Here is a 21,413-nt window from a genome sequence, read left to right as displayed (position 1 = left end):
TAATAGAGGATAAGATTAGGAAGATATAGGCCTCCTTGAGCAATTGGCCTCTCTAATGTATGTCTGGATGTCCTGGGGCGTTTATCTTTCCAGACGTATGTAGTGATTAGGCTGTGTAATCTATTAAGAATGGGTCTGGGGATATTAAGTGGTAGGCATCTAAATAGATAGGTTATCTTGGGTAAGAATTACATATTGATTGCCGCAATTCTTCCCAACCAGGAGATCTCTCTGAACTCCCACGTATTAAGCAATTTACGGAATTTTGGCAATCTTTCTGTATAGTTTAGGGCAACAGTGATTGTGGGGTCCGGACTTAAAAATACCCCTAAGACTTTAATTGAATCTGAGTTCCAACGAAATTTATATAATCTCTGGAGATCAGTGAGGTCTTGGGTAGGCACATTTATGGACAAGGCTTCCGTCTTAGAGATGTTGAGTTTGTAGTAACCCATCAGACCAAAAGTTCTGAGAGTAGTAAATACAGCAGGTAGGACTCCTTGGGAGAAGTCAAGAAGAGAGTGACATCATCTGCATGAAGTGAGATCTTATGGGATCAATTACCCAGGGATAGACCTCTAATATAAGGGTCTAATCTGATGGCCTGAGCGAGGGGGTTCAATAGCTAGGGCAAATAAGAGGGGAGATAATAGGCAGCCCTGCCTAGTGCCATTGGATATACTGAAAGTGGTGGACTGAAAGCCTACTCCTCTGACTTTAGTGGTAGGGTGTGTGTATAGAGCTTGTACGGCTTGAATGAAAGAGTTTGGGAGTCCAAATATTCTCATGGTCTGCCATAGATAATCCCATCTGACCAGGTCGAAAGCCTTTTCTGCATCCAACGACAGGGCCAGAAACGGAGTTCCCTGTCTAGAGGCCACAGAAAAAACACCCAGAATACGTCTGGTAACATCTGGGCCTTCTCTATGTGGGATGAATCCCATCTGATCTGTGTGAACTAAAAATGGGATAACTTTCGTAAGTCTGTTAGCTAATAATTTAGCGTACAATTTGGTATCCAAATTGATATTGGGCGGTAACTACTACATTCCTCTGGGTGTTTTTCTGGTTTCAGGATCGTCACAACAGTGGCCTCCAAAAATTCTGTATTAAAGGAGCCTCTATTCATGACTTCCTGGAACATTCGGGATAAGATGGGAGCCAATAAGGGCAGAAAGGTTTTATAAAATCTGGCTGTATACCCACCCGGGCCTGGTGATTTACCCAATTTCAGGGATTTGATGACCTTCTGTAACTCTTCTAAGCTAATTTGGGCTGTTAGGGCGGATGTGTCATTGGTTTCTAATCTAGGTAGTTGCAGAGTGTCAAGGAATTCAGATATTTCTACTGAGGGGAGAGAGGGGACGGTTAGGTCAGACTCTATGTTATAAAGTACCTGGTAAAAGTGCTTGAAAGTATCTCCTATATCTTTAGGGGAGTATATCAAATTTCCAGTTTCATTTTTAATTGCTAAGATTTTGGATTGGGCTGTAATGTGTCTACGTTTCTGCGCTAATAGGGTGGAGGCTTTATTGTCTTGGTGGTAATCTATAATCTTGAATTTCTCTAGCATTGTGTGTACTCTCTGTAGTTCTAATTCTCAAATTCGCTTAGAAACAGCTATGATTTCGTCATTAATAGAACTGGAGTAGGAGGCGTGGAGTTTCTTCTTCAGGGTTCTTAACTGAATAGACAGCGCAGCCAGGGAAGCCCCTCTTTTTGTACATGCCACTGTCTCAATCTGAATAAAATGTCCTCTCAAGACTGCCTTAAGTATGGCCCATAAGTTCTCTGTGGAAGTTTGGAAGTTATCATTTATACTGAGAAATTCTGATATCCTTTCTTGGAGTTCAGATTTAAAGATAGGGTCCGTGAGGATCCAATCTTGTAGGCGCCATGAGGGAGGGGAGGTATTTGTTATGTATGGGCCAAGTAATAGGTTTAGGGCGTCATGATCTGACCAGGATATAGAAGAGATTTTGATGTAAGAGATGTTGTCTAAGAGCTGGGAGCTCGTGAAGAAATAGTCATTGCGGATGTGTGATTTATGTGGTGGAGAGTAAAAAGTGAAGTCTTTCTCTTGTGGGTGAAATGATCTCCATGCGTCATATAGGTTGTATTGACCAATAAGAGTCCGGAAGGCCCTAGAGAGGGATTGTGTGGATCTATCAGGTGTTGAAATCCTGGGATCTGCTCTATCTAGGGTATGATCCCATGTAAGATTAAAGTCTCCCCCCAAAATGAGTTCCCCCTGTTTCAAGGCTGACACCGATCCAAGGAGTTTCCGAAGAAAATGCATTTTTTTAGAATTAGGAGCATAAATGTTCACTAAAGTAACCAGATGGCTATTTAACTTACAAACAAGAATAATAAATCTGGCTTGAGGATCAGATTCCTCATATATGAGATCATATGTAATATTTTTGCTAAGAAAAATGGCTACGCCTCTAGATTTAGATTGGAAGGGGGCTTGAATGACTATAGGATATTTTTTGGAGGTGCATGTGATGCCTAAGGTGGCAGTGCAGTGGGTCTCTTGGATGAAAGCTACATCCGTTTTGGTCTTGTTTAGGTGGTTAAAGAGTAGGCTGCTTAGTAGGGGAGTTAAGTCCTTGTGCATTTAGCGAGAGAAGGTGCAAACCTTCCATGTTAGGGGGGATAAAGGTGGAGAGCTAGGGGATATTAAATAGAGAGGGAAGAGAGAGAGGGGAGAGGGAGAAAAAAAAGGGGGGGGGGAGGTGAGGGGGGAGATCCTCTCCCTGGGTCTCAGAAGGCTAAAAGGGTGATGTGGAGATTCAGGTAGGCACCCTCTGCTATGATAAAGGGTATATATAACTATATTGTGACTTATAAGAAAGAATTAGAAATATTTAGCGGTCAGGAGCCACTTTAAATAAAAAGAAGGTCAAGAACCAGGTGTGGGGGGCGGAGAACTAATGGGCTAACCTATATAAGGCTAGATGTTGTAAGGTGGTAGAGAGCTGACAGGAGAATAGATATGTTCAAAGTGAATTCTAAGGGGCCTATCTATCAAGCTCCGAAAGCTTGATGGCCCGTGTTTCTGGTGAGTCTTCAGACTCGCCAGAAACAGCAGTTATGAAGCAGCGGTTACAAAAACAGCTGCTCCATAACCCTGTCCACCTGCTCTGAGCAGGTGGACAGGAATCACAACAATTCAACCCGATCGAGTACGATTGGGTTGATTGACACCCCCTACTGGCGGCCCATTGGCCGCGAGTCAGCAGAATGCGGCGTTGCACCAGCAACTCTTGTGAGCTGCTGGTGCAATGTTAAATGCGGAGAGCGTATTGTTCTCCGCATTCAGCAATGTCTTGCGGACCTGATCCTCACTGTCGGATCAGGTCCGCAAGACATTTTCTTAAATATGCCTCTAAGTGTAATGTGTAGTGAATGAGGGGAAGGTAAAGGGTACCGGAGAAGTTGATTTCCCCCAAATAAGAAAAGGTGTAGTATAAAGTTAAGGAAATCTAGAGTAAAGACCCGATTTGGGGATTATCTTAAATCCACATATGGGTAAAGCGGATGTAGAGTGTAAACTATCTAGATATCAGTTCTGACTAAAACATATATGAATTCCTATGTATGGAGTCGTCAATATGTGTATTCCCAGAATCCTAATCCTTTATTTCAACTAGTGTGCATTGTCCAAGTATACTGATGAACCTATAATGAGAGATACTGGTGGGAGATGTCTTTACAGGGGGAGTGAGTCCATAATTTTTGGTAGATATCAGGATCTCAAGTTTGTCTGAAAGGAGACCTTTGGTGTGAAGAGGGGGGAGTAGGCCGAAATGTCCATGGGATAAAAGTAATGTACATGACTCCAAAAAGTAGATTATAGAACTTAAGTAAAGTAACCATCAGTAAAATGAATAAGTGGGGTAGATTGGGTATGGGGGGTAATCCCAAACCAGCAGACCAAAGTGGGTGAAGCGAGTGTTGTCTGTCAGGTGCTTTAGGAGATGAAGGTAGAGGTTGTATAAAATTGGTAAACTGTTTAAAGCTAATTCTTACATAGAGGGGAGTCATAAAGTTAGAACTTGGAGGTATCAGAGTACATATCTTGGTTCCAATTATAATGAAGTGAAGGTTGAGTGATTTCGAAGAGGGGGAATTCGTAAGGTATAGTATATCTCATAGAAGGGTATGTGTTTATGCCGTTAGCTGCTAAGGGGGCTTCTTGAGAAGGTAAAGGAACTTAGTCACTAGTAAACTTGGTCTGCGGGTTTAGTATGAGAAGGAAAAAGTGTAATAAACCATACAATAAGATAAACATCGTAAATAATAACATATTAACAGTGAAGTGACAAGAGATAATTAACATCTGAATAAGGCTAGCGAGTTCTATAGTGTTAGATATATAATTCTATTTTAGCTGTTTCTATTGAAATAAGCTTAAGAGATTTTCCCATACATATGCTAAAACTATAGAGCATCTTAAAACATATTAAATAGGTTGTGTATGGTAAGGGTTTCTAAACCCCTATTTTTATAGGATACAGATATAACATAACAATGAGGTAAAATCTACATAAGAGCTATTAGGGGGTAAGATTTGTACCCGTATATGAGCTCCACATGTACCTGTAGATTGGTTTCCTCTTGATGAAATGTATGCTGAAGAATCTCTGGACAAAGGAGCAGTCAAGGGGTAAGTTATGTAACCGTACGTAGGCTCCTATTTATAATGGGTGAGGAGCTCAGTCCAGTAAAAAAACGAAGACGTAAGATCCCATATGGGGATTTTTCAGATGGTTAAAGGTCTGCCTCGAGGAGTCAGTGGGAGAGTGATCAGGTCATGCAGAGCTATTTTTGGGTAAGATATGTACCCGTGCGTGAGCTCAGTTTACTCATAGTCTGAAATAGAGTTCCGTGGATGGAACATACTATGGTGTGAAATATTAGGTGATGTCCTTCGGTTGTAAGCAGTCTTTTCTTTTGGCCTGTTGGGTATTAGCTAATTGTTGTGGCTGCCATTCCAAGGCAGATGTGTTCAAAGATTTGGGGCCTTCTGCAGGCCTATGATTCAGATCTGAGGAAGAGGACAGCCCGAGGGTATCAAGCATTTTCAAGCCCTGTTCCAGCGATGAGATCATGTAGGAATGGTCATCATATTGGAAGAAGATCTTCACAGGAAATCCCCATCTATATTTCACGTTATGCTGCCGTAAGACTTGTGTGAATTGTTGAAAAGTCCTTCTTTTGGCAAGGGTGTGTGGGGATATATCTGGATACATTTTTATTTTTTGGTATGGCTCTTTAAAGGGTTTATTGGTAAAGGAGGTTCTCAAGATTTTCTCCTTAGTAGTGTAGTAGTGGAGTCTAAGGATGACATCCCTTGGAGTGTCAGAGGTCGAGTTGTGAGGGCGGAGGGCTCTATGGGCTCTATCTATCAGGAGTTCTTGGGCTGGAGATGGCCCGAATAATTCCTTAAACAGACCATGTAGATATTCCATGAGCCCCGCCATACCTATATCTTCCGAAATCCCTCTGATTCTCAAGTTGTTTCTATGGGATCTATCTTCTATGTCCGCTAGCTTAGCCTCTAAATCGGAGATTTGCTCCGCCAGGTTCTGAGAGTAGGAGAGTAGATTGGTGTGGTCTACAGTTAGATCTTCATGTTTCCTCTCCAGTGCCTCAGTTCGCTCACCAAGCGAGGAAATATCTTGCTTGAGTTCACCAACGGATTACCGCAGATCCTGGTGGAGGGATGTATAGTGGGTGTCCATCTTATTGGAGAGAGCTTTAATGGAGTCTAAGAAAGTTGACTGTGACAGGGTGGAGCGGTCTTTATGTATGTTATCAGGTTTGGTATTTCTGCTATAGAAGGCAGTGGAATCTCTGGAATCATCATTTGAAACTTCTTGATCAGAAGTATTTTTACTATTAAAGTGATCTGTCAGAGTCCTTTTAGGGTTCTCCTGATGTTTTTGTTTTTTCTTCATAGCCTGTGCCATAATTATAAATAGTGTATAATGTGAACCCAGCAGGCTGCTGGGCTCTCCAGCACTGACAAATCCAGACCATTCTGCACCGGATTCCGATCTGTGTGGTGGTCAGTTCTTCTAATGTAACCGCTCTGTAGCTATTGTATGTCTGTGCCGGTCTCCCCTCCTCAGGTATGTGATCCGTAGTGATGGTGACAGATGAATCCAGGAAGCTGTCCTCAGCGGTCTCCTTGTCTTTGAATTTACTGGTTCCCTTGGGCAGGGTGAGTAGGTTCTTCACCGGTGCAGAAGGATCCGGTATGAGGGAGAGAATCTTGACCAGCCAGGCGTAAGGTGCTTGACTCTAGGCAAGCCGGAGCCCCTGGGTAGCGAGGGGAGAATCAAACAGATCCTCTCAGAGTAGATTTGGTCCTTTCTTAATAATGCCCGTAATGCAGGGGGCCCTGAGGTATCTGTGGATTAATTTCTTACCCTCTTTATAGGCAGAAAAAGGCTTTTTTGTCTAATTTATGAGCGGAGCTCCTATCTTATGTGACCGCTCTCAACGGTGGTTAGCTCCGCCCCCCCATATTTTATTATTTTATATCCTAAATCATGTGATAGCAGAATTGGCTTGATATAAAGCATTTTTGCACACCACTTGTTTCCTATGACTGAAAGACACCACTAAAGACTGACGATAGATTGATATAACTTGAAACAGTTTAGTAAACCTTCTTCTTCAGAAACAAAAGTGTCACAGTGCATATTTATATTTAGTATTTTATTATAGAATTAGAACTTCTAGCAACAGACTCACAGGCTGATTTCTATCACATTATTGCTGCAGTGCCGTGCAGGAGATTTGTAGTCAAACCAGTGTTCTGTCAATTTTTGCTACCCTCTCATTGCTCATGCGCGCAGATTACGTCACTGCATTCTACATATGTTGTAAAGCATTGTGGAATGCAGTGAGGTATGTGTGCACAAGCGCACTGAGAGGGGTAGATAAATTTGATGGGTAGATAGCATATCTCAATGCTTTTTCTATGCATGCAAGCTGCGCAAGATTTGCTATCTATCTGTCATATTTTGCTACCCTCTCTGTGCACATGTGCGCACATACAGTATCTCACATTTTTGTAATTATTTTATTATATCTTTTCATGTGAACACTGAAGAAATTACACTTTGCTACAAGGAAAAGCAGTGAGTGTACAGCCTGTATAACAATGTAAATTTGCTGTCCCCTCAAAATAACTCAACACGCAGCCATCAATGTCTAAACCATTGGCAACAAACGTGAGTACACCCCTAAGTGGAAATGTCCAAATTGGGCCCAAAGTGTCAATATTTAGTATGGCCACCATTATTTTCCAGCACTGCCTTACCCCTCGTGGGCATGGAGTTCACCAGAGCTTAACAGGTTGCCACTGGAGTCCTCTTTCACTCCTCCATGACGACATCCTGGAGCTGGTGGATGTTAGAGACCTTGCACTCCCTCACCTTCCGTTTGAGGATGCCCAACAGATGCTCAATAGGGTTTAGGTCTGGAGACATGCTTGGCCAGTCCATCACCTTTACTCTCAGCTTCTTTAGCAAGGCAGTGATCGTCTTAGAGCTGTGTTTGGGGTCGTTATCATGTTGAAATACTGCCCTGCGGCCCAGCCTCTGAAGGGAGGGGATCATGCTCTGCTTCAATATGTCACAGTACATCTTGGCATTCATGGTTCCCTCAATGAACTGTAGCACCCCAGTGCTGGCAGCACTCATGCAGGCCCAGACCATGACACTCCCACCACCAAGCTTGACTGTAGGCAAGACACACTTGTCTGTACTTCTCACCTGGTTGCACGCTTGACACCATCTGAACCAAATAAGTTTATCTTTGTCTCATCGGACCACAGGACATGGTTCCAGTAATGTCCTTAGTCTGCTTGTCTTCAGCAAACTGTTTGCAGGCTTTCTTGGTGCATCATCTTTAGAAGAGGCTTCCTTCTGGGACGACAGCCATGCAGACCAATTTGATGCAGCGTGTAGTGTATGGTCTGAGTACTGACAGGCAGACCCCCCCACCTCTTTAACCTCTGCAGCAATGCTGGCAGCACTCTTACATCTATTTCCCAAAGACAACCTCTGGATATAACGCTGAACACGTGCACTCAACTTCTGTGGTCGACCATGGCAAGTCCTGTTCTAAATGGAACCTGTCCTGTGAAACCACTGTATGGTCTTGCCTACCGGGCTGCAGCTCAGTTTCATGGTCTTGGCGATCTTCTGATAGACTAGGCTATCTTTATGTAGAGCAGCAATTCTTTTTTTCTGATCCTCAGAGAGTTCTTTGCCATTAGGTGCTATGTTGAACTTCCAGTGACCAGTATGAGAGAGTGTGAGAGCGATAACACCAAATTTAACACACCAGCTACCCATTCACACCTGAGACCTTGTAACACTAATGAGTCACATGACACCGGGGAGGAAAAATGGCTAGTTGGGCCCAATTCGGACATTTCCACTTAGGGGTGTACTCACTTTTGTTGCCAACGGTTTCGAAATTAATAGCTATGTAGTTATTTTGAGGGGACAGCAAATTTACACTGTTATACAGGCTGTACACTCACTACTTTACATTGCAGCAAAGTGTCATTTCTTTAGTGTTGTGACATGAAAAGATATAATAAAATATTTACAAAAATTTAAGGGTTGTTCTCACTTTTGTGAGATACTGTACACCACTGCATTCCACACATTCTTTACAACATATGTGGAATGCAGTGACTTAAAGTGTGCGCATGCGTAATGAGAGGAGTAGCAAAATTTGACGGGTAGCAAAAATCGACAGAACACCGGCAGCTTCTTACAGACCTAAGCACTATCACCTCATTGATAAACAGAAAAACAGAAAAGGGAACAAGAGCGCAACCTCGATTCAAGTGTGTTTATTAGAGTTACACATAAAGCGCAAAAAACAATAATGCACTTACAGGATAAAAATGTTAAACAGCATAAGAAGGTATACATGCAGGTGTACAGAAACCAAGGTCATCCGCCAAGTAAATTCACTGCAGTCCCACAGGGTGAAGTCTGGACCCCAATGTCAATGGACCCCAATGTCAATGGCCTTCATAAGTTCCGCTTTCTAGCAGGGCACCACTTTTCTCTATTTCCATAAACGCATCCACACTAATAAAATTGTAGTCCACGCTCAGCACCTCTGCCTCTTTAGACTGTCGGGTGGTACTTTGAATTTCATATGAGCATTAGATTTTTCTGACAAATTTTTAAATTTCCTTCCTGCTCCCTGTATCAGACTTCACCCTGTGGGATTGCTGTGAATTTTTCATGTCTTTGTTGGCTGAGAGAAAAAGAACTCAGCATCAGTGGAGCAGCACCTAGATATCGGACACGCTATTGAGTGATGTCATCATCTGGATACCTGGGTTCATACGCCGAACAACACACCATACTCCTCTGTGGAGTTTTGACTCAGCGTGTATACTACTGGGAGGAACGTCACCACAGATGAAGATTCAGTCGGCATTATCATAATACACAGTCAGAAAATGACACAAAGCAGAGCCAAGTGGGGAGAGGTATTGTGCCGGTATAACACCGGATCTCATTTTAATCTATTCTGTGGCACATATTGGACATTATTTTGATGAGAACTTCCCATTATCACTGATTCTCAATTGTTAATATATATTTTATATTTATTATCTATATTATTGTCTTTGGGGATCTTTAGCGCAGAACGTGTTTTTATACTTGTTCATTGATAAACAGAGCTGTACCATGGGCAGCCAAATCTGCTGACTTTAGCAAACTGCCCCGGGACAGAAAGGGTGAGTTTTAAAAAAAGTAGTAATAACCTAATTTGAGAAATCTTTATAAAAACAAAAGTTTATATGACAGACATGTTGAAAATAGCAGCCCATTTTTCTGTCGTCCCAACAAATTTCAAGGTCGTCCGGTACCACTATATGTTTTTCAACCCCTGTATATATATATATACAGTATTACAAAAATATTCTTAATGCATCTTCGGATTTAGATAAATTCTCCAAGCACACCCTTGTTTTAGCCCTTAAGTAAAAGAGAGAAACGCTCCATAGAAGTCCATGGGGAAAGGGATATTTCATGGTCTTCTTTTTGCTTTGAACTTGTAATATCACTGCTATTAATTACCCTTGAGAGGTTTTAGCTCTTTACATCATTAAAACATTTTTGCCAGTGAACTTTTATACAGAGGTAACAGTTGTACAGATTACTTTTTTGTTAGTTCAATTTACATGTAATCAGTTTTAACCCCTTAACCACCGAATCGTACCCCATACACTGCTGGCCGTTAAGGGATTGCCAGGGTATATAAGCGTGGCGGCAAGACCACGATATTATACCTTCCCTCCCTCTTGCAGGCTAGATAAAATAGCTGAGCACTTCTGCATTCTGACAACCTCATACTGTTGCATCATAACAGCATTGATAAGTTGCATCAATGCTAGTTTACCAGTAATAAAAGAATGGGATCAATGTACTAAGCAGCGTATGCTGCTTTTGAGGCCTTGTTGGGCAGGCTTGCTTTCCGCAGTGTAAGAAGAAGCAGTCATACAAGCTCTGCTTCTTACCCTCTCTGTTGCCTCTGAGATGGTGGAGATAAAACCCCTGAAACATGTTCATTGACAGTTGATTGACAGGCCAGTTGTGCAAGAGTAGTGGGATGCATTCCAATGGTACATGCTGGCAGCCCATTCTCTGCGAGGGTGGGCCGACAGGTTTCAATGTCAGGAATCTTGTTCACCAACGTTTTAGTACATGGGGTCTATTTATGAAGCTCCGAACAGAGCTTGATGCCCTGTGTTTCTGGCGAGCCTTCAGGCTCGCCAGAAACACAAGTTATGAAGCAGCGGTCTAAAGACTGCTGCTCCATAACCTGTCCACCTTCTCTGAGGCGGCAGACAGATATCGCCGAAAATCAACCCGGCCCAATACGATTGGGTTGATTGATACCCCGTGCTAATGGCCGATTGGCCGCAAATCTACAGGGGGTGGCGTTGCACCAGCAGTTCACAAGAACTGCTGGTGCAATGATAAATGCTGACAGCGTGTACTGTACTGTCGGCATTTATCGATGTGCGGCGGACACGGTTCGCTATAGCGGATCATGTCCATCCGCACAATGATAAATGGACCCCAATGTCTGTTTCTAAACAAAAGACCTATTTTTAAAAAATTTTTTTGTTATTTAAATTTATAAAAGGTCATTTAAGACATATAGGTAGGGATGGGCGAATGTTTCTAAAAATTTGAAATTTAAAACGAATTTTGATACATGTTTATATAACATTCTAACATTCTATTTTCGAATTTTCGTTTTAGAATTTTTCAATAAAATTTGAAAATATTCGTTCGAATAATAGAATGTTTAGCTATGTATTCATTCAATTTCGAAATGTAACATTCAAATTTGAAATAGTATTTCTAGTCTGCAACTGTGTTTAATGAATGTAATATTCGAATTTGAATGCTACATTCGAATTTGAATGTCACATTCGAATTTGAAATAGTATTTCTAGTTTAATACTGTGTTTGAAATGTGATATTCGATTCGAATGTGATATTCGATTTGAATGTGACATTCGAATTCGAAATAGTATTTCTAGTCTAATACTGTGTTTTATAAATGTAATATTCAAATTCAAATGTGACATTCGATTCAAATGTGATATTCGATTCGAATGTGACATTCAAAATAGTGTTTCTAGTCTACAATTGTGTTTTATAAATATAATATTCGAATCGAATGTGATATTCGAATGTAACATTCGAATTTGAATGTGACATTCGAATTCAAATGTGACATTCGAATTCGAATGTGACATTCGAAAACTGTAAATAACATTTGAAAATCGAATTTTTAAGAATATTCGTTCTTATCAACATTCTATTATGTAAATCGAATTTCTACAATAACATTCGTTCTAACATTCAAATTCGGATATAAACACATTCGCCCATCCCTACATATAGGCCAGGGGAAGAGGCTGGTTAGTAAATGTGAGAATTTGGCATTTTTGGAAGAGGCAGGGACAGTCTTAGTTTTCCCTGAAAGAAAATGTGCATAATAACTACATGGAGGGCAGATATATGTCCAAAATTGTGAGCATTTCACAAATTTCAGGATAATCAGAAACTCTATTATTACATCTGGTATTTTATCAAATCGTAGTTGTTAAAATTAGGATCATTAATGTAATAAATTGTTTCTTTTCAGCTATCTGAAACATATGGTCCTGTGTACAGCATCCAAATGGGAATCCAGAAAGTTGTTGTACTCTGTGGCTATGAGACACTAAAGGAAGCTCTAGTAAACTATGCTGATGAGTTTTCCTGGAGAGCGCAAACACCAATTTTTAAAGATTGGTCAAGTGGACATGGTAAGCTTTTTTATTTATCCGACTGGGTCATGCAACTGTTACTGGCAGTTCTCTGTGGCTCCCACACAGGGTTAAAAATATAGATTTGTAAGGTAGGTAGTGCTAAAATTACATGTTCTAAAAAATTTGTGCATGTCATTTTTGCACTACAATGTTCATTTAAAGAGCCATAAAAGTAACAAAAATGACGCTCTATTACATTAGATGCATTTCATTTTAAGACTAGTGACCCTGCACTACTGTATATTTAACCCCAGCAAAAGGGTTAAATACACAGTAGAAATACAGACCCAATTAGCTGCGCTAGTCGGATTAGCGTCGGTTTCCGCTTGGGAACAGCAGCGCTCTGTGGGTCCCAAGCGGTACTACTACGATAAATTAATTAATACCACCAGAAATATTTTTGCAAGGATTCTGTTTTTAAGATGTCATGGATAACATTACCAGTGACAATTAGATCAGTGGTAAATCAATGTTGCAAAAATGTTTCTAATACTTCTTGAAAAACACTGTTGAACATTTCACATAGTATTAAATCTACCCAAAAAAATCTGAGATTTTTAATCTTGCTTTATATTTTTATTCAAATCTAAGAATCTTTATAATTTTTTCATGGTTAAAGGACCATTAAAGGGACATGAAACCCACATTTTTTTCTTTCATTTATTCAGATGGACCATGTGATTTTAAACAACTTTCCAATTTACTTACATTATCAAATTTGCTTCATTGTCTTGGTATCCTTGGTAAACCAATGAAAAGAGACATTTCTGTGAAGCCACCAATCAGCATCTAGCTCCAGTAATACATTGCTGTTCATGAGCCTCCCTAGGTATCCTTTTTAACTAAATATACCAAGAGAATGAAGCAAATTAGATATTAGAATTGAATTGGAAAGTCGTTTAAAATCACATGTTCTGTCTGAGCCATGAAAGATAAAATTTGGGCTTCATATCTATTTAAGGGCCAGATTACAAGTAGATAGTTTTTTAATGCTCCTGCTCGAGCATGAACTCCTCTAGAAGTAAGCTTTTTGCGCGCGCCAGGTACTACTCATATTACCAGTAGAAAGTAAACTGCTAACCCGATGAGTGTAAAACGCCAAACCTAAAATATCACGCAATATCAATGGAGCAAAAAAGTGGAAAAAAAACACCCAACTCTCACACCAACCCGATAGCATATTATCGAGTGCGCTATCCCGGCGGTAAAGGGAATTAAACACTAAGGGCGAGATTACAAGTAAAGCACAATGGACTTCGCGCTAGCGCAATGGCAATTTCACTATACATTTTTCTGCCGCTGATATTACAAGTCGGTAGAAATCACCATTTTGTAATAGTCTTTTCCGCTTTAATCCATACTGCTCTGGTAAACTGTTTTCCGAAATAAAAAAAGTAGCACAAAATACAATAAAAATACATTATAAAGTACACTTACACAGATAAACTACACTATTAACCCCTAAACCGCCATCCTCCCACACTGCAAACACTAAATAAAAGTATTAACCCCTAAAACCCCATCCCCCATATTGCAAACACTAAATAAAAGTATTAACCCCAAACCGCCAACCCACACATCGCAAACTATCTAAATAAACTATTAACCCTTAAACCGCCATCCCCCAAATCGCAAACTAACAAAATAAACTGTTAACTCCTAAATCCCCATCCCCCCACATCGCAAACTAACAAAATAAACTATTAACCTCTAAACCGTCATCCCCCCACATCGCAACCTAACAAAACAAACTGTTAACCCCTAAACCAACATCCCTCACAACGCAAACTATATAAATAAACTATTAACCCCTAAACCGCCTTCCCCCACAACGCAAAGTAATAAATTAACAACTAAACCCCCTAACCTAACACCTCCTAACAACCCCAATTAAAATACCCATAAATAAAATAAAAACTATACTAACTACCTAAAAAAAGAAAAACTTACCTGTAAAATTAAATTAAAACCTAAGCTTACCCTAAAAAAAACTAACATTACTTAAAAAAAACTTACATTACCAAAAATAAAAAGTCAACATTACAAAAAAAAATAAAAAAACGAACATTTATCAAAAAAATCTAAAAACCTACAAAAACAAAAAATAATTAAAATTACCAAAAATAAAAAAAAATATTCCTAATTTAATACCCCTAAAAAACCACCCCAAAATAATAAACCCTATTCTACAAATAAACTTATAAATAAAAAAATCCTTCATCTTAAACCCCCCCAAAAAAAACCCACTAAATCCAACCCCAAAATTGGTCCTCACTAATGGTGTTGGGCGGCTCTCCATCTTCATCCCGGCGGCGCTCCATCTTCATCCATCACGGCTCCATCTTCTTCCATCTTCATTCCGGCCACAGTCCATCTTCTATCTTCATCCCAGTGGCGGCGGCAAGGTCAGTGACTACGTCGGTCCTCTTCTTTAGACTATCAACACAGAGGTCCTCTTCATGCAGTCTCCAGCCACACACTGAAGATTGAACGCAAGGTACCCCTTTTATATAGGGGTACCCTTGTATTCCTATTGGCTGATTTGACTCTTCAAATTCAAATCAGCCAATAGGATGAAAGGAAAAAGCATAGCCGCTGACCTCGCTGCCGCCACCGGGATGAAGATAGAAGATGGACCACAGCCGGGATGAAGATGAAAGAAGATGGTCATGCAAATCTGTTTGTGAGGGAGCTATAGAGCTGATGATATCAGTAATCACTTACTGTAAATAAAAATATAAAAAACATTTATTAGCAGCTTAGAACAGTATAAAACAACTTTTCTGTAGATAGGGACGTCTTCCTTTTAAATAGATATACAATGTATCTTAAGAGATAATATGCAAGTAAAATATTTAAACTACAGGATTGAGAAAAATATAATTCAAATGTTACAAACTCGGATTATTATGCTTGTTATCCTACAATAAAAATCTCCTTTAGATTTCTACCACCAAATTTGAGGATCTTAAACCAACTGTAGTCCGTCTTATTAAGAGGTCAGAAAAAAGTTAACACAGTCCATCAACATGTGGCTCGGAACTTGATAGTCCCGGCATTGGAGTTTAGCAAACGGAGGTTAAACTACCAAAGTTAAAGGATCCTTAACACACTGATATCCGTCTCAGTTTAAGATCAGCAATTAATAACATAGTCTCTTAACATAGTATTCGGTACCTCTGTGATACACGGCAGTCTATAGTAACAGGAGGGTGTTGGCAACCATGTTGCTCCTTCAGTGTGTTGCTCCCAATGCGAGTTCACCCCATGTGACCGATGGCATCTGACGTCACCTATCATTACCTCTCTGATACAGCCATTTCAGATAGCGATATTTCAAAACCAGACTGGTATGCTGTATTTTTTTCCTAGAGTTGTTGGTCCTGCCCTTAGTGCAATGCATGCAGGAATGTGTAGAAATAAATTAACATACGTTCAAAGCAGCAATGAATTAACCTGGGTTTAAAAAGTCCAAAGGATAAAAAAAAATAATATGAATTAACACAACAAATGCCACTACTTTCGACGCGTTTCATCCTGACCAGGGCTTTAGCAAGATAAGTGTTGTATATGAGATATTAAAAAGGACCCTCTGTCTTCTCATTGGTTAAGATCCTTATTGGTGAATTTATTAACTGCCTGTATCAAAAGGTGGAATCAACATAATTTTGTATTAAGGTGGTATATAGTTTAAATAGCTATATTCCCCAAATGCAAAGAATTACAATTATTAATATATATTCAATTAATCATTTTTGGACAGAGATGAGTAAATAGATACACACAGAAATAAGACCATATGTTGCATTACATAGTTACAAATTACTAAAGCCAATCGTTCAAGAGTGAGTTATTCATACAAAAAAGGTGACAAATCTAATTCTGAGTTTAACCCTTTGGGGAATAGGATGTTAAATTTATAGAAGATCAATTCTGCCTCCTTAATAAGGAGCTTATTTTCTATATTCCCCAAAGACGGACTACAGTTGGTTTAAGATCCTTAAATTTGGTGGTAAAAATCTAAAGGAGAATTGTATCGTAGCATAACAAGCATAATAATCTGAGTTTGTAACATTTGAATTATATTTTTCTCAATCCTTTAAACATTTTACTTGCATATTATCTCTTAAGATACATTGTATATCTATTTAAAGGGAGACGTCCCTATCTACAGAAGTTATTTTATACTATTTCTATGCTGCTAATAAATGCTTTTTATATTTGTATCTAAGTGATTACTGATATATTCCGCTGTATAGCGCCCTCACTAACAGGTTTGCATAACTATTTGATTAACAATTAGAAGGAATTGTTTTCTGTGAGGTATGATATACTTAGCCTTGGCGCACTACTATACCTTTTTTAAATACTGATGGAAGAAAATAGACCCACCATGGATGAAGATGGATTGCCACCGGGATAAAGATAGAGTGCCGCACATCATCACTGGTGAGTACCAATTTTGGGGTAAGATTTTTTTTTGTTGGGGGGGGGGGGTTTAACATTAGAGATATTTCAGTTTTATTTGGGCAGAAAAGGAGCTGAATGCCCTTTTAAGGGTAATATCCCTCCAAATACCTTTTTCGGGGCAATGGGTGATTTAGTTTTTTTTTGTTAGGATTTTTTTATTTTGGGGGGGTGGGGGGTTGTAATGCTAGGGGGCACATTTTTTTTAGTCAAAATAGCTGTTTGTTTTAGGGCAAAGCTCTACAAAAGGCCCTTTTAAGGTCTAATGGTCATTTATTTGTAGAATTGTTTTTTTTTTTTTGGGGGGGGGGGCGTTAGGTGTATTAGAATAAGAACAATTTTTTTAATTTTTAATAATTTTGTTTATTTTATGTAAAGGTCGGTTTTGTTATTTTTTTTTAATGGTAGGTTTAATTATTTTTTTTGGTAATGTTAGTTTTTTTTTTTTAGGGTAAGCTTAGGTTTTAATTTAATTTTACAGGTAAGTTTTTCTTTTTTTAGGTAGTTAGTATAGTTTTTATTTAATTTATGGGTATTTTAATTGGGGTTAAGTTAGCCCCTTAAGGACCAGCGACGTACCCTGTATGTCGCTGGCCTTTTTTTGTGACTTGATTGTTTTATAGCACGGTCTTGCCACCAGCGTTGAGACTGCTCTATTCCACAAAGCCTGCTGGAGGGAGTGCATTAATAGCGTGTTCTTGCTAGACTTGTGCTATTATGTCCTGAAAAAACCCTTAACGACTAGTGACATACAGGGTACATTGTGGTCATTAAGGGGTTAAGGGGTGTTAAGATAGGGGGTTTAGTTGTTAGTCTATTACTTTGTGTTGTGGGGGGATGGCGGTTTAGGGGTTAATAGTTTATTTAGATAGTTTGTGATGTGGGGGGTTGGTGGTTTAGGGGTTGATAGTTTTTTTTAGATAGTTTGCAATGTGGGGGATGGTGGTATAGGGGTTAAAACTTTTATTTAGTTTTTGCAATGTGGGGTGGTGGTGGTTTAGGGGTTATTAGGCTAGGGGCTTATGGTAGGCTGTTATTATTGTCGTTTTCGCAAGTCGGGTGTTAGTTTTTTCACTTTTTTTTCCTCCATTGATTTCTATGGGAGAACACATGCACTCGCATGCAAAAACGCCACTAGCAATGTTTGCTCTTCTCGGGCTACCGCTAGCGAAAAAACATATTTTTTTCAACTTTTAATACAAGCTGATCCTGAGAAGCACAAAAAGCATTTAGCTAGTGGTGTTTTTGCTAGTTTAAAATTTAGATTTGCTGCGCGACTTGTAATCTCGCACTAAATAAATGTTAGTCAGATTGATATAATCAAATAAAAAAACAGACTTAGAAAAATATGTAGATGCAATTTTTAAAATTATATTTCTACTAGAATTGAAAAAATATGTGCTTAATGTCCATAACTGATGGGCACTGCCATGTTGCAATCTAGGGGCCAAATTACAAGAAAAGCACTAAATATCGCTGGCTTCAAGCAATATTAGCGCTACACTTTTTAATACCAGTGCACGATAATGTGCGCTGGTATTACAAGTTAATCACAATGCAAATTCAAGCTCGTGTTCCCATTGCTAGGAAGCATTACGCTCAGAAGAGCTCTCTTCCATTGGCTCCTATGGGAGCCTCATTCTGATGTCGTCAGAGACGGCATCAGAACCTCACGCTGCAAAGGGTGTAAGTGGCGCAGTGATGGGCAGCATTTTTAAATATATATGTATATGGTTATATACATTATATTCTTATGACTAAAACTAAATCAAAATGGCATTTTAGTCAAAAGACTATGGCCCCTATTTATCAAGCAGTCAACCGCAAATACGCTGGAATTCCGCTGCGTAATTGTGGAGAGCTTGATTCGCCTCATTTATCAAACCCTACAGACCGGCAAAAGTAGAAATCTGTGACGTAACATACGATCCACCGGACTCAGTCTGACCAATGTTCCGAATGCAAATTTAGCACTATCTGACTACTTTTGCTAGTTAACAAATACCTACCAGCTACGCTCTCGACTACTATTCTGGCCCAGCGTACCTGGTTTTCAATCCGCCGCCCTGGGGGCGGCGGATGCCATGGGAATCAATAGGAATCTGAAAGCAGCGAAAGCTCATGTTCGCTGCTGCCCGATATCCCATTGATTCATATGGGAGAATAAAAGTTACGTTTACACCTAACACCCTAACATGTACCCCGAGTCTAAACACCCCTAATCTGCCGCCCCCTACACCGCCGCCACCTACATTATACTAATTAACCCCTAATCTGCCGCCCCGACACCGCCGCCACCTAAATAAAGTTATTAACCCCTAAACTGGCAGCATCCCACATCGTCGTAAACTAAATTAACCTATTAACCCCTAAACCTAACAACCCGCTAACTTTATATTAAATATTAACTCATCCCTATTTTATAATAAATTTAAACTTACTTTTAGATTTAAATTAAACTATATTAAACTAATAATTAACCTACCCTAACTATTATAATAAAATTACATTAAACTATATTAAATTAATAATTAACCTACCCTAACTATTATAATAAAAATACATTAAACTATATTTAATTAATAATTAATCTAACCTAATTTTTTAAACTAAAATTACAATAAACTATATTAAAATAAAAATTAATCTAACCTAACTTTTATACTAAAATTACATTAAACTACAAATTAAATACTATATTATATATTTAAATACCTAACCCTACTCAAATAATTTAAATCTACACTAAAAAATTACTAAGTTACCAAAAACTAATAACTAAGTTACAAAAAATTAGAAACACTAAGTTACACAAAAAAATAAACACTAAGTTTAGACACTAAGACTAAAACTAAATCAAAATTTGCTGTCAAAATGAACACGTTATGCAATTTGTTATAATCAATCCATATCTATTTACTTCTCTTTTGTAAAAAAAAAAAAAAAAGAATAAAGTAAGGCTATCTTATTGTTTATTTAGGAAACTTGGTTTTATTTAATTTTAAGATAAAGACATGTTATATACCACAAAAGTTAAATCTGTTAAATCTGTATTGCAAGTTCAAACCTTAATACCAAAAATAAAAACAGGTTAATAAACCTTTACTCCAGGAGTATATAATGAGTTTGGAAGTTCTAGAGCAGTGTTAATTTTGTTGCTGAAATTTTTTCGAATTTGTGAACAATCAATTGATTCTTCCTATAGAAATAAGCATAACCCACGACTATAGGTTTAAGTTATGCTGTGCCTGTGCTAACTGCAGAAACTTTTTGTTGTGTTGAGTTACTTGATACTTGTTTTAATTATAAACAGAGAACTGTTAAGTTTTTATATTGGGTAATATGTGCAATGGCGTTACAGCCAATAGTCACAAGTTTTTTTTTTTTTATATTTTAAAGATGCACTTCTGTTTGTTTATGAAACTTAGTTTTATTTAATTTTAAGTTTAATAAAGACGCCATATATTACAATGGCTAGATCTGTGTCTGTATTGCATGTTTAAACCTTAATACCATAAATAATAACAGGTGTTATTTTTACTCCTGGAGTATATGAGCAGTTTGGAAATTATAGAGAAATGCTTAAATAATGCATTACACTTTAACTAAACCCCTTAGATTTTAGTCGACTAAAACTAGACTAAAACTAAAACAATTCAAATGACTAAAATACGACTAAAACTAAAGTGACATTTTAGTCAAAAGACTAAAACTAAGACTAAATTGAAATTTGCTGTCAAAATTAACACTGCTCTGGTTAGCATGCTTTATATGGACTTGTAATATCAAAGTTGCACACTAATGGTATCAAGTAGACATGTGCATGGCGAAAAAATTTGGTTCGGTTCGGAGCGATTCGGATTTTTTCGAATTTCGGTTCAGATCGATTCGAATTCAGAAAAATTTGAATCAATTCGGTTCGGATTTGTTTCGGATTTATTCGGATTTGAAAAAATTCAGCTGGATTCGGTTCAGTTCGGTTCGGAAATTCGGAATTTCAGTAAGTGTTAGGTGGGATGTGCTGTTTATTAGACTAGTATTATGTACTGTATATTAGGTGTAACCCATAGCAGAGTGATATAACCTAATATACTGTACAATACTAGTGTAATCCATGGCCATCCGAATCTACCGAATAAATCCTAATAAATCCGAACTAATTCGGATTTATTCGGTAGATTCGGCACTATTTTAATTCGGAAATTCAAATCGATCCGAATACCGAATTTTACGAATTCAGCCAAATTTCCGAATTGATCCGAAACTAATCGCACATTTCTATTATCGAGGTCCAGCGATATTGGTTATCGCACGCTATCATTAGAGAGCTACTTTCAATATACACCTTCATATTGCAATCTCAAGGTGTTTTACATCTCTTTAAATATAGAAGCAATTGGTAAAATATCATTACTTTATGCAGTTCAGGGAAGTGGCAACCTGCTAAAGTCCACTAAGGAATGAAGTGAAAGCACCGTGCCTTGGTACTTATAATCCGCTCCACTTAAAATGGCAAGAAAATGAGCACTTAAGAAACACCAAGAACATTTAATATGTA

The 21,413-nt window shown here is 38.6% G+C and overlaps 1 protein-coding gene across 1 annotated transcript in view; it reads left to right on the top strand.

Annotated features, from left to right (window-relative positions):
- The window catches only part of LOC128643345 (cytochrome P450 2C5-like), a gene marked incomplete at its 3' end in the record, with an annotated part of 85,481 nt that overhangs the window by 24,364 nt on the left and 39,704 nt on the right, over positions 1-21,413 (top strand). Inside the window, exon 3 of the mRNA XM_053696275.1 lies at positions 12,223-12,385. Within this exon, the coding sequence (XP_053552250.1) occupies positions 12,223-12,385 (163 nt within the window). The remainder of the gene's footprint in view (positions 1-12,222; positions 12,386-21,413) is intronic.

The sequence above is a fragment of the Bombina bombina genome, unplaced genomic scaffold, assembly GCF_027579735.1.
Source record: "Bombina bombina isolate aBomBom1 unplaced genomic scaffold, aBomBom1.pri scaffold_1026, whole genome shotgun sequence".
Lineage (NCBI taxonomy): Eukaryota > Metazoa > Chordata > Amphibia > Anura > Bombinatoridae > Bombina > Bombina bombina.
This window is presented reverse-complemented; position numbering and strand designations above follow the sequence as displayed.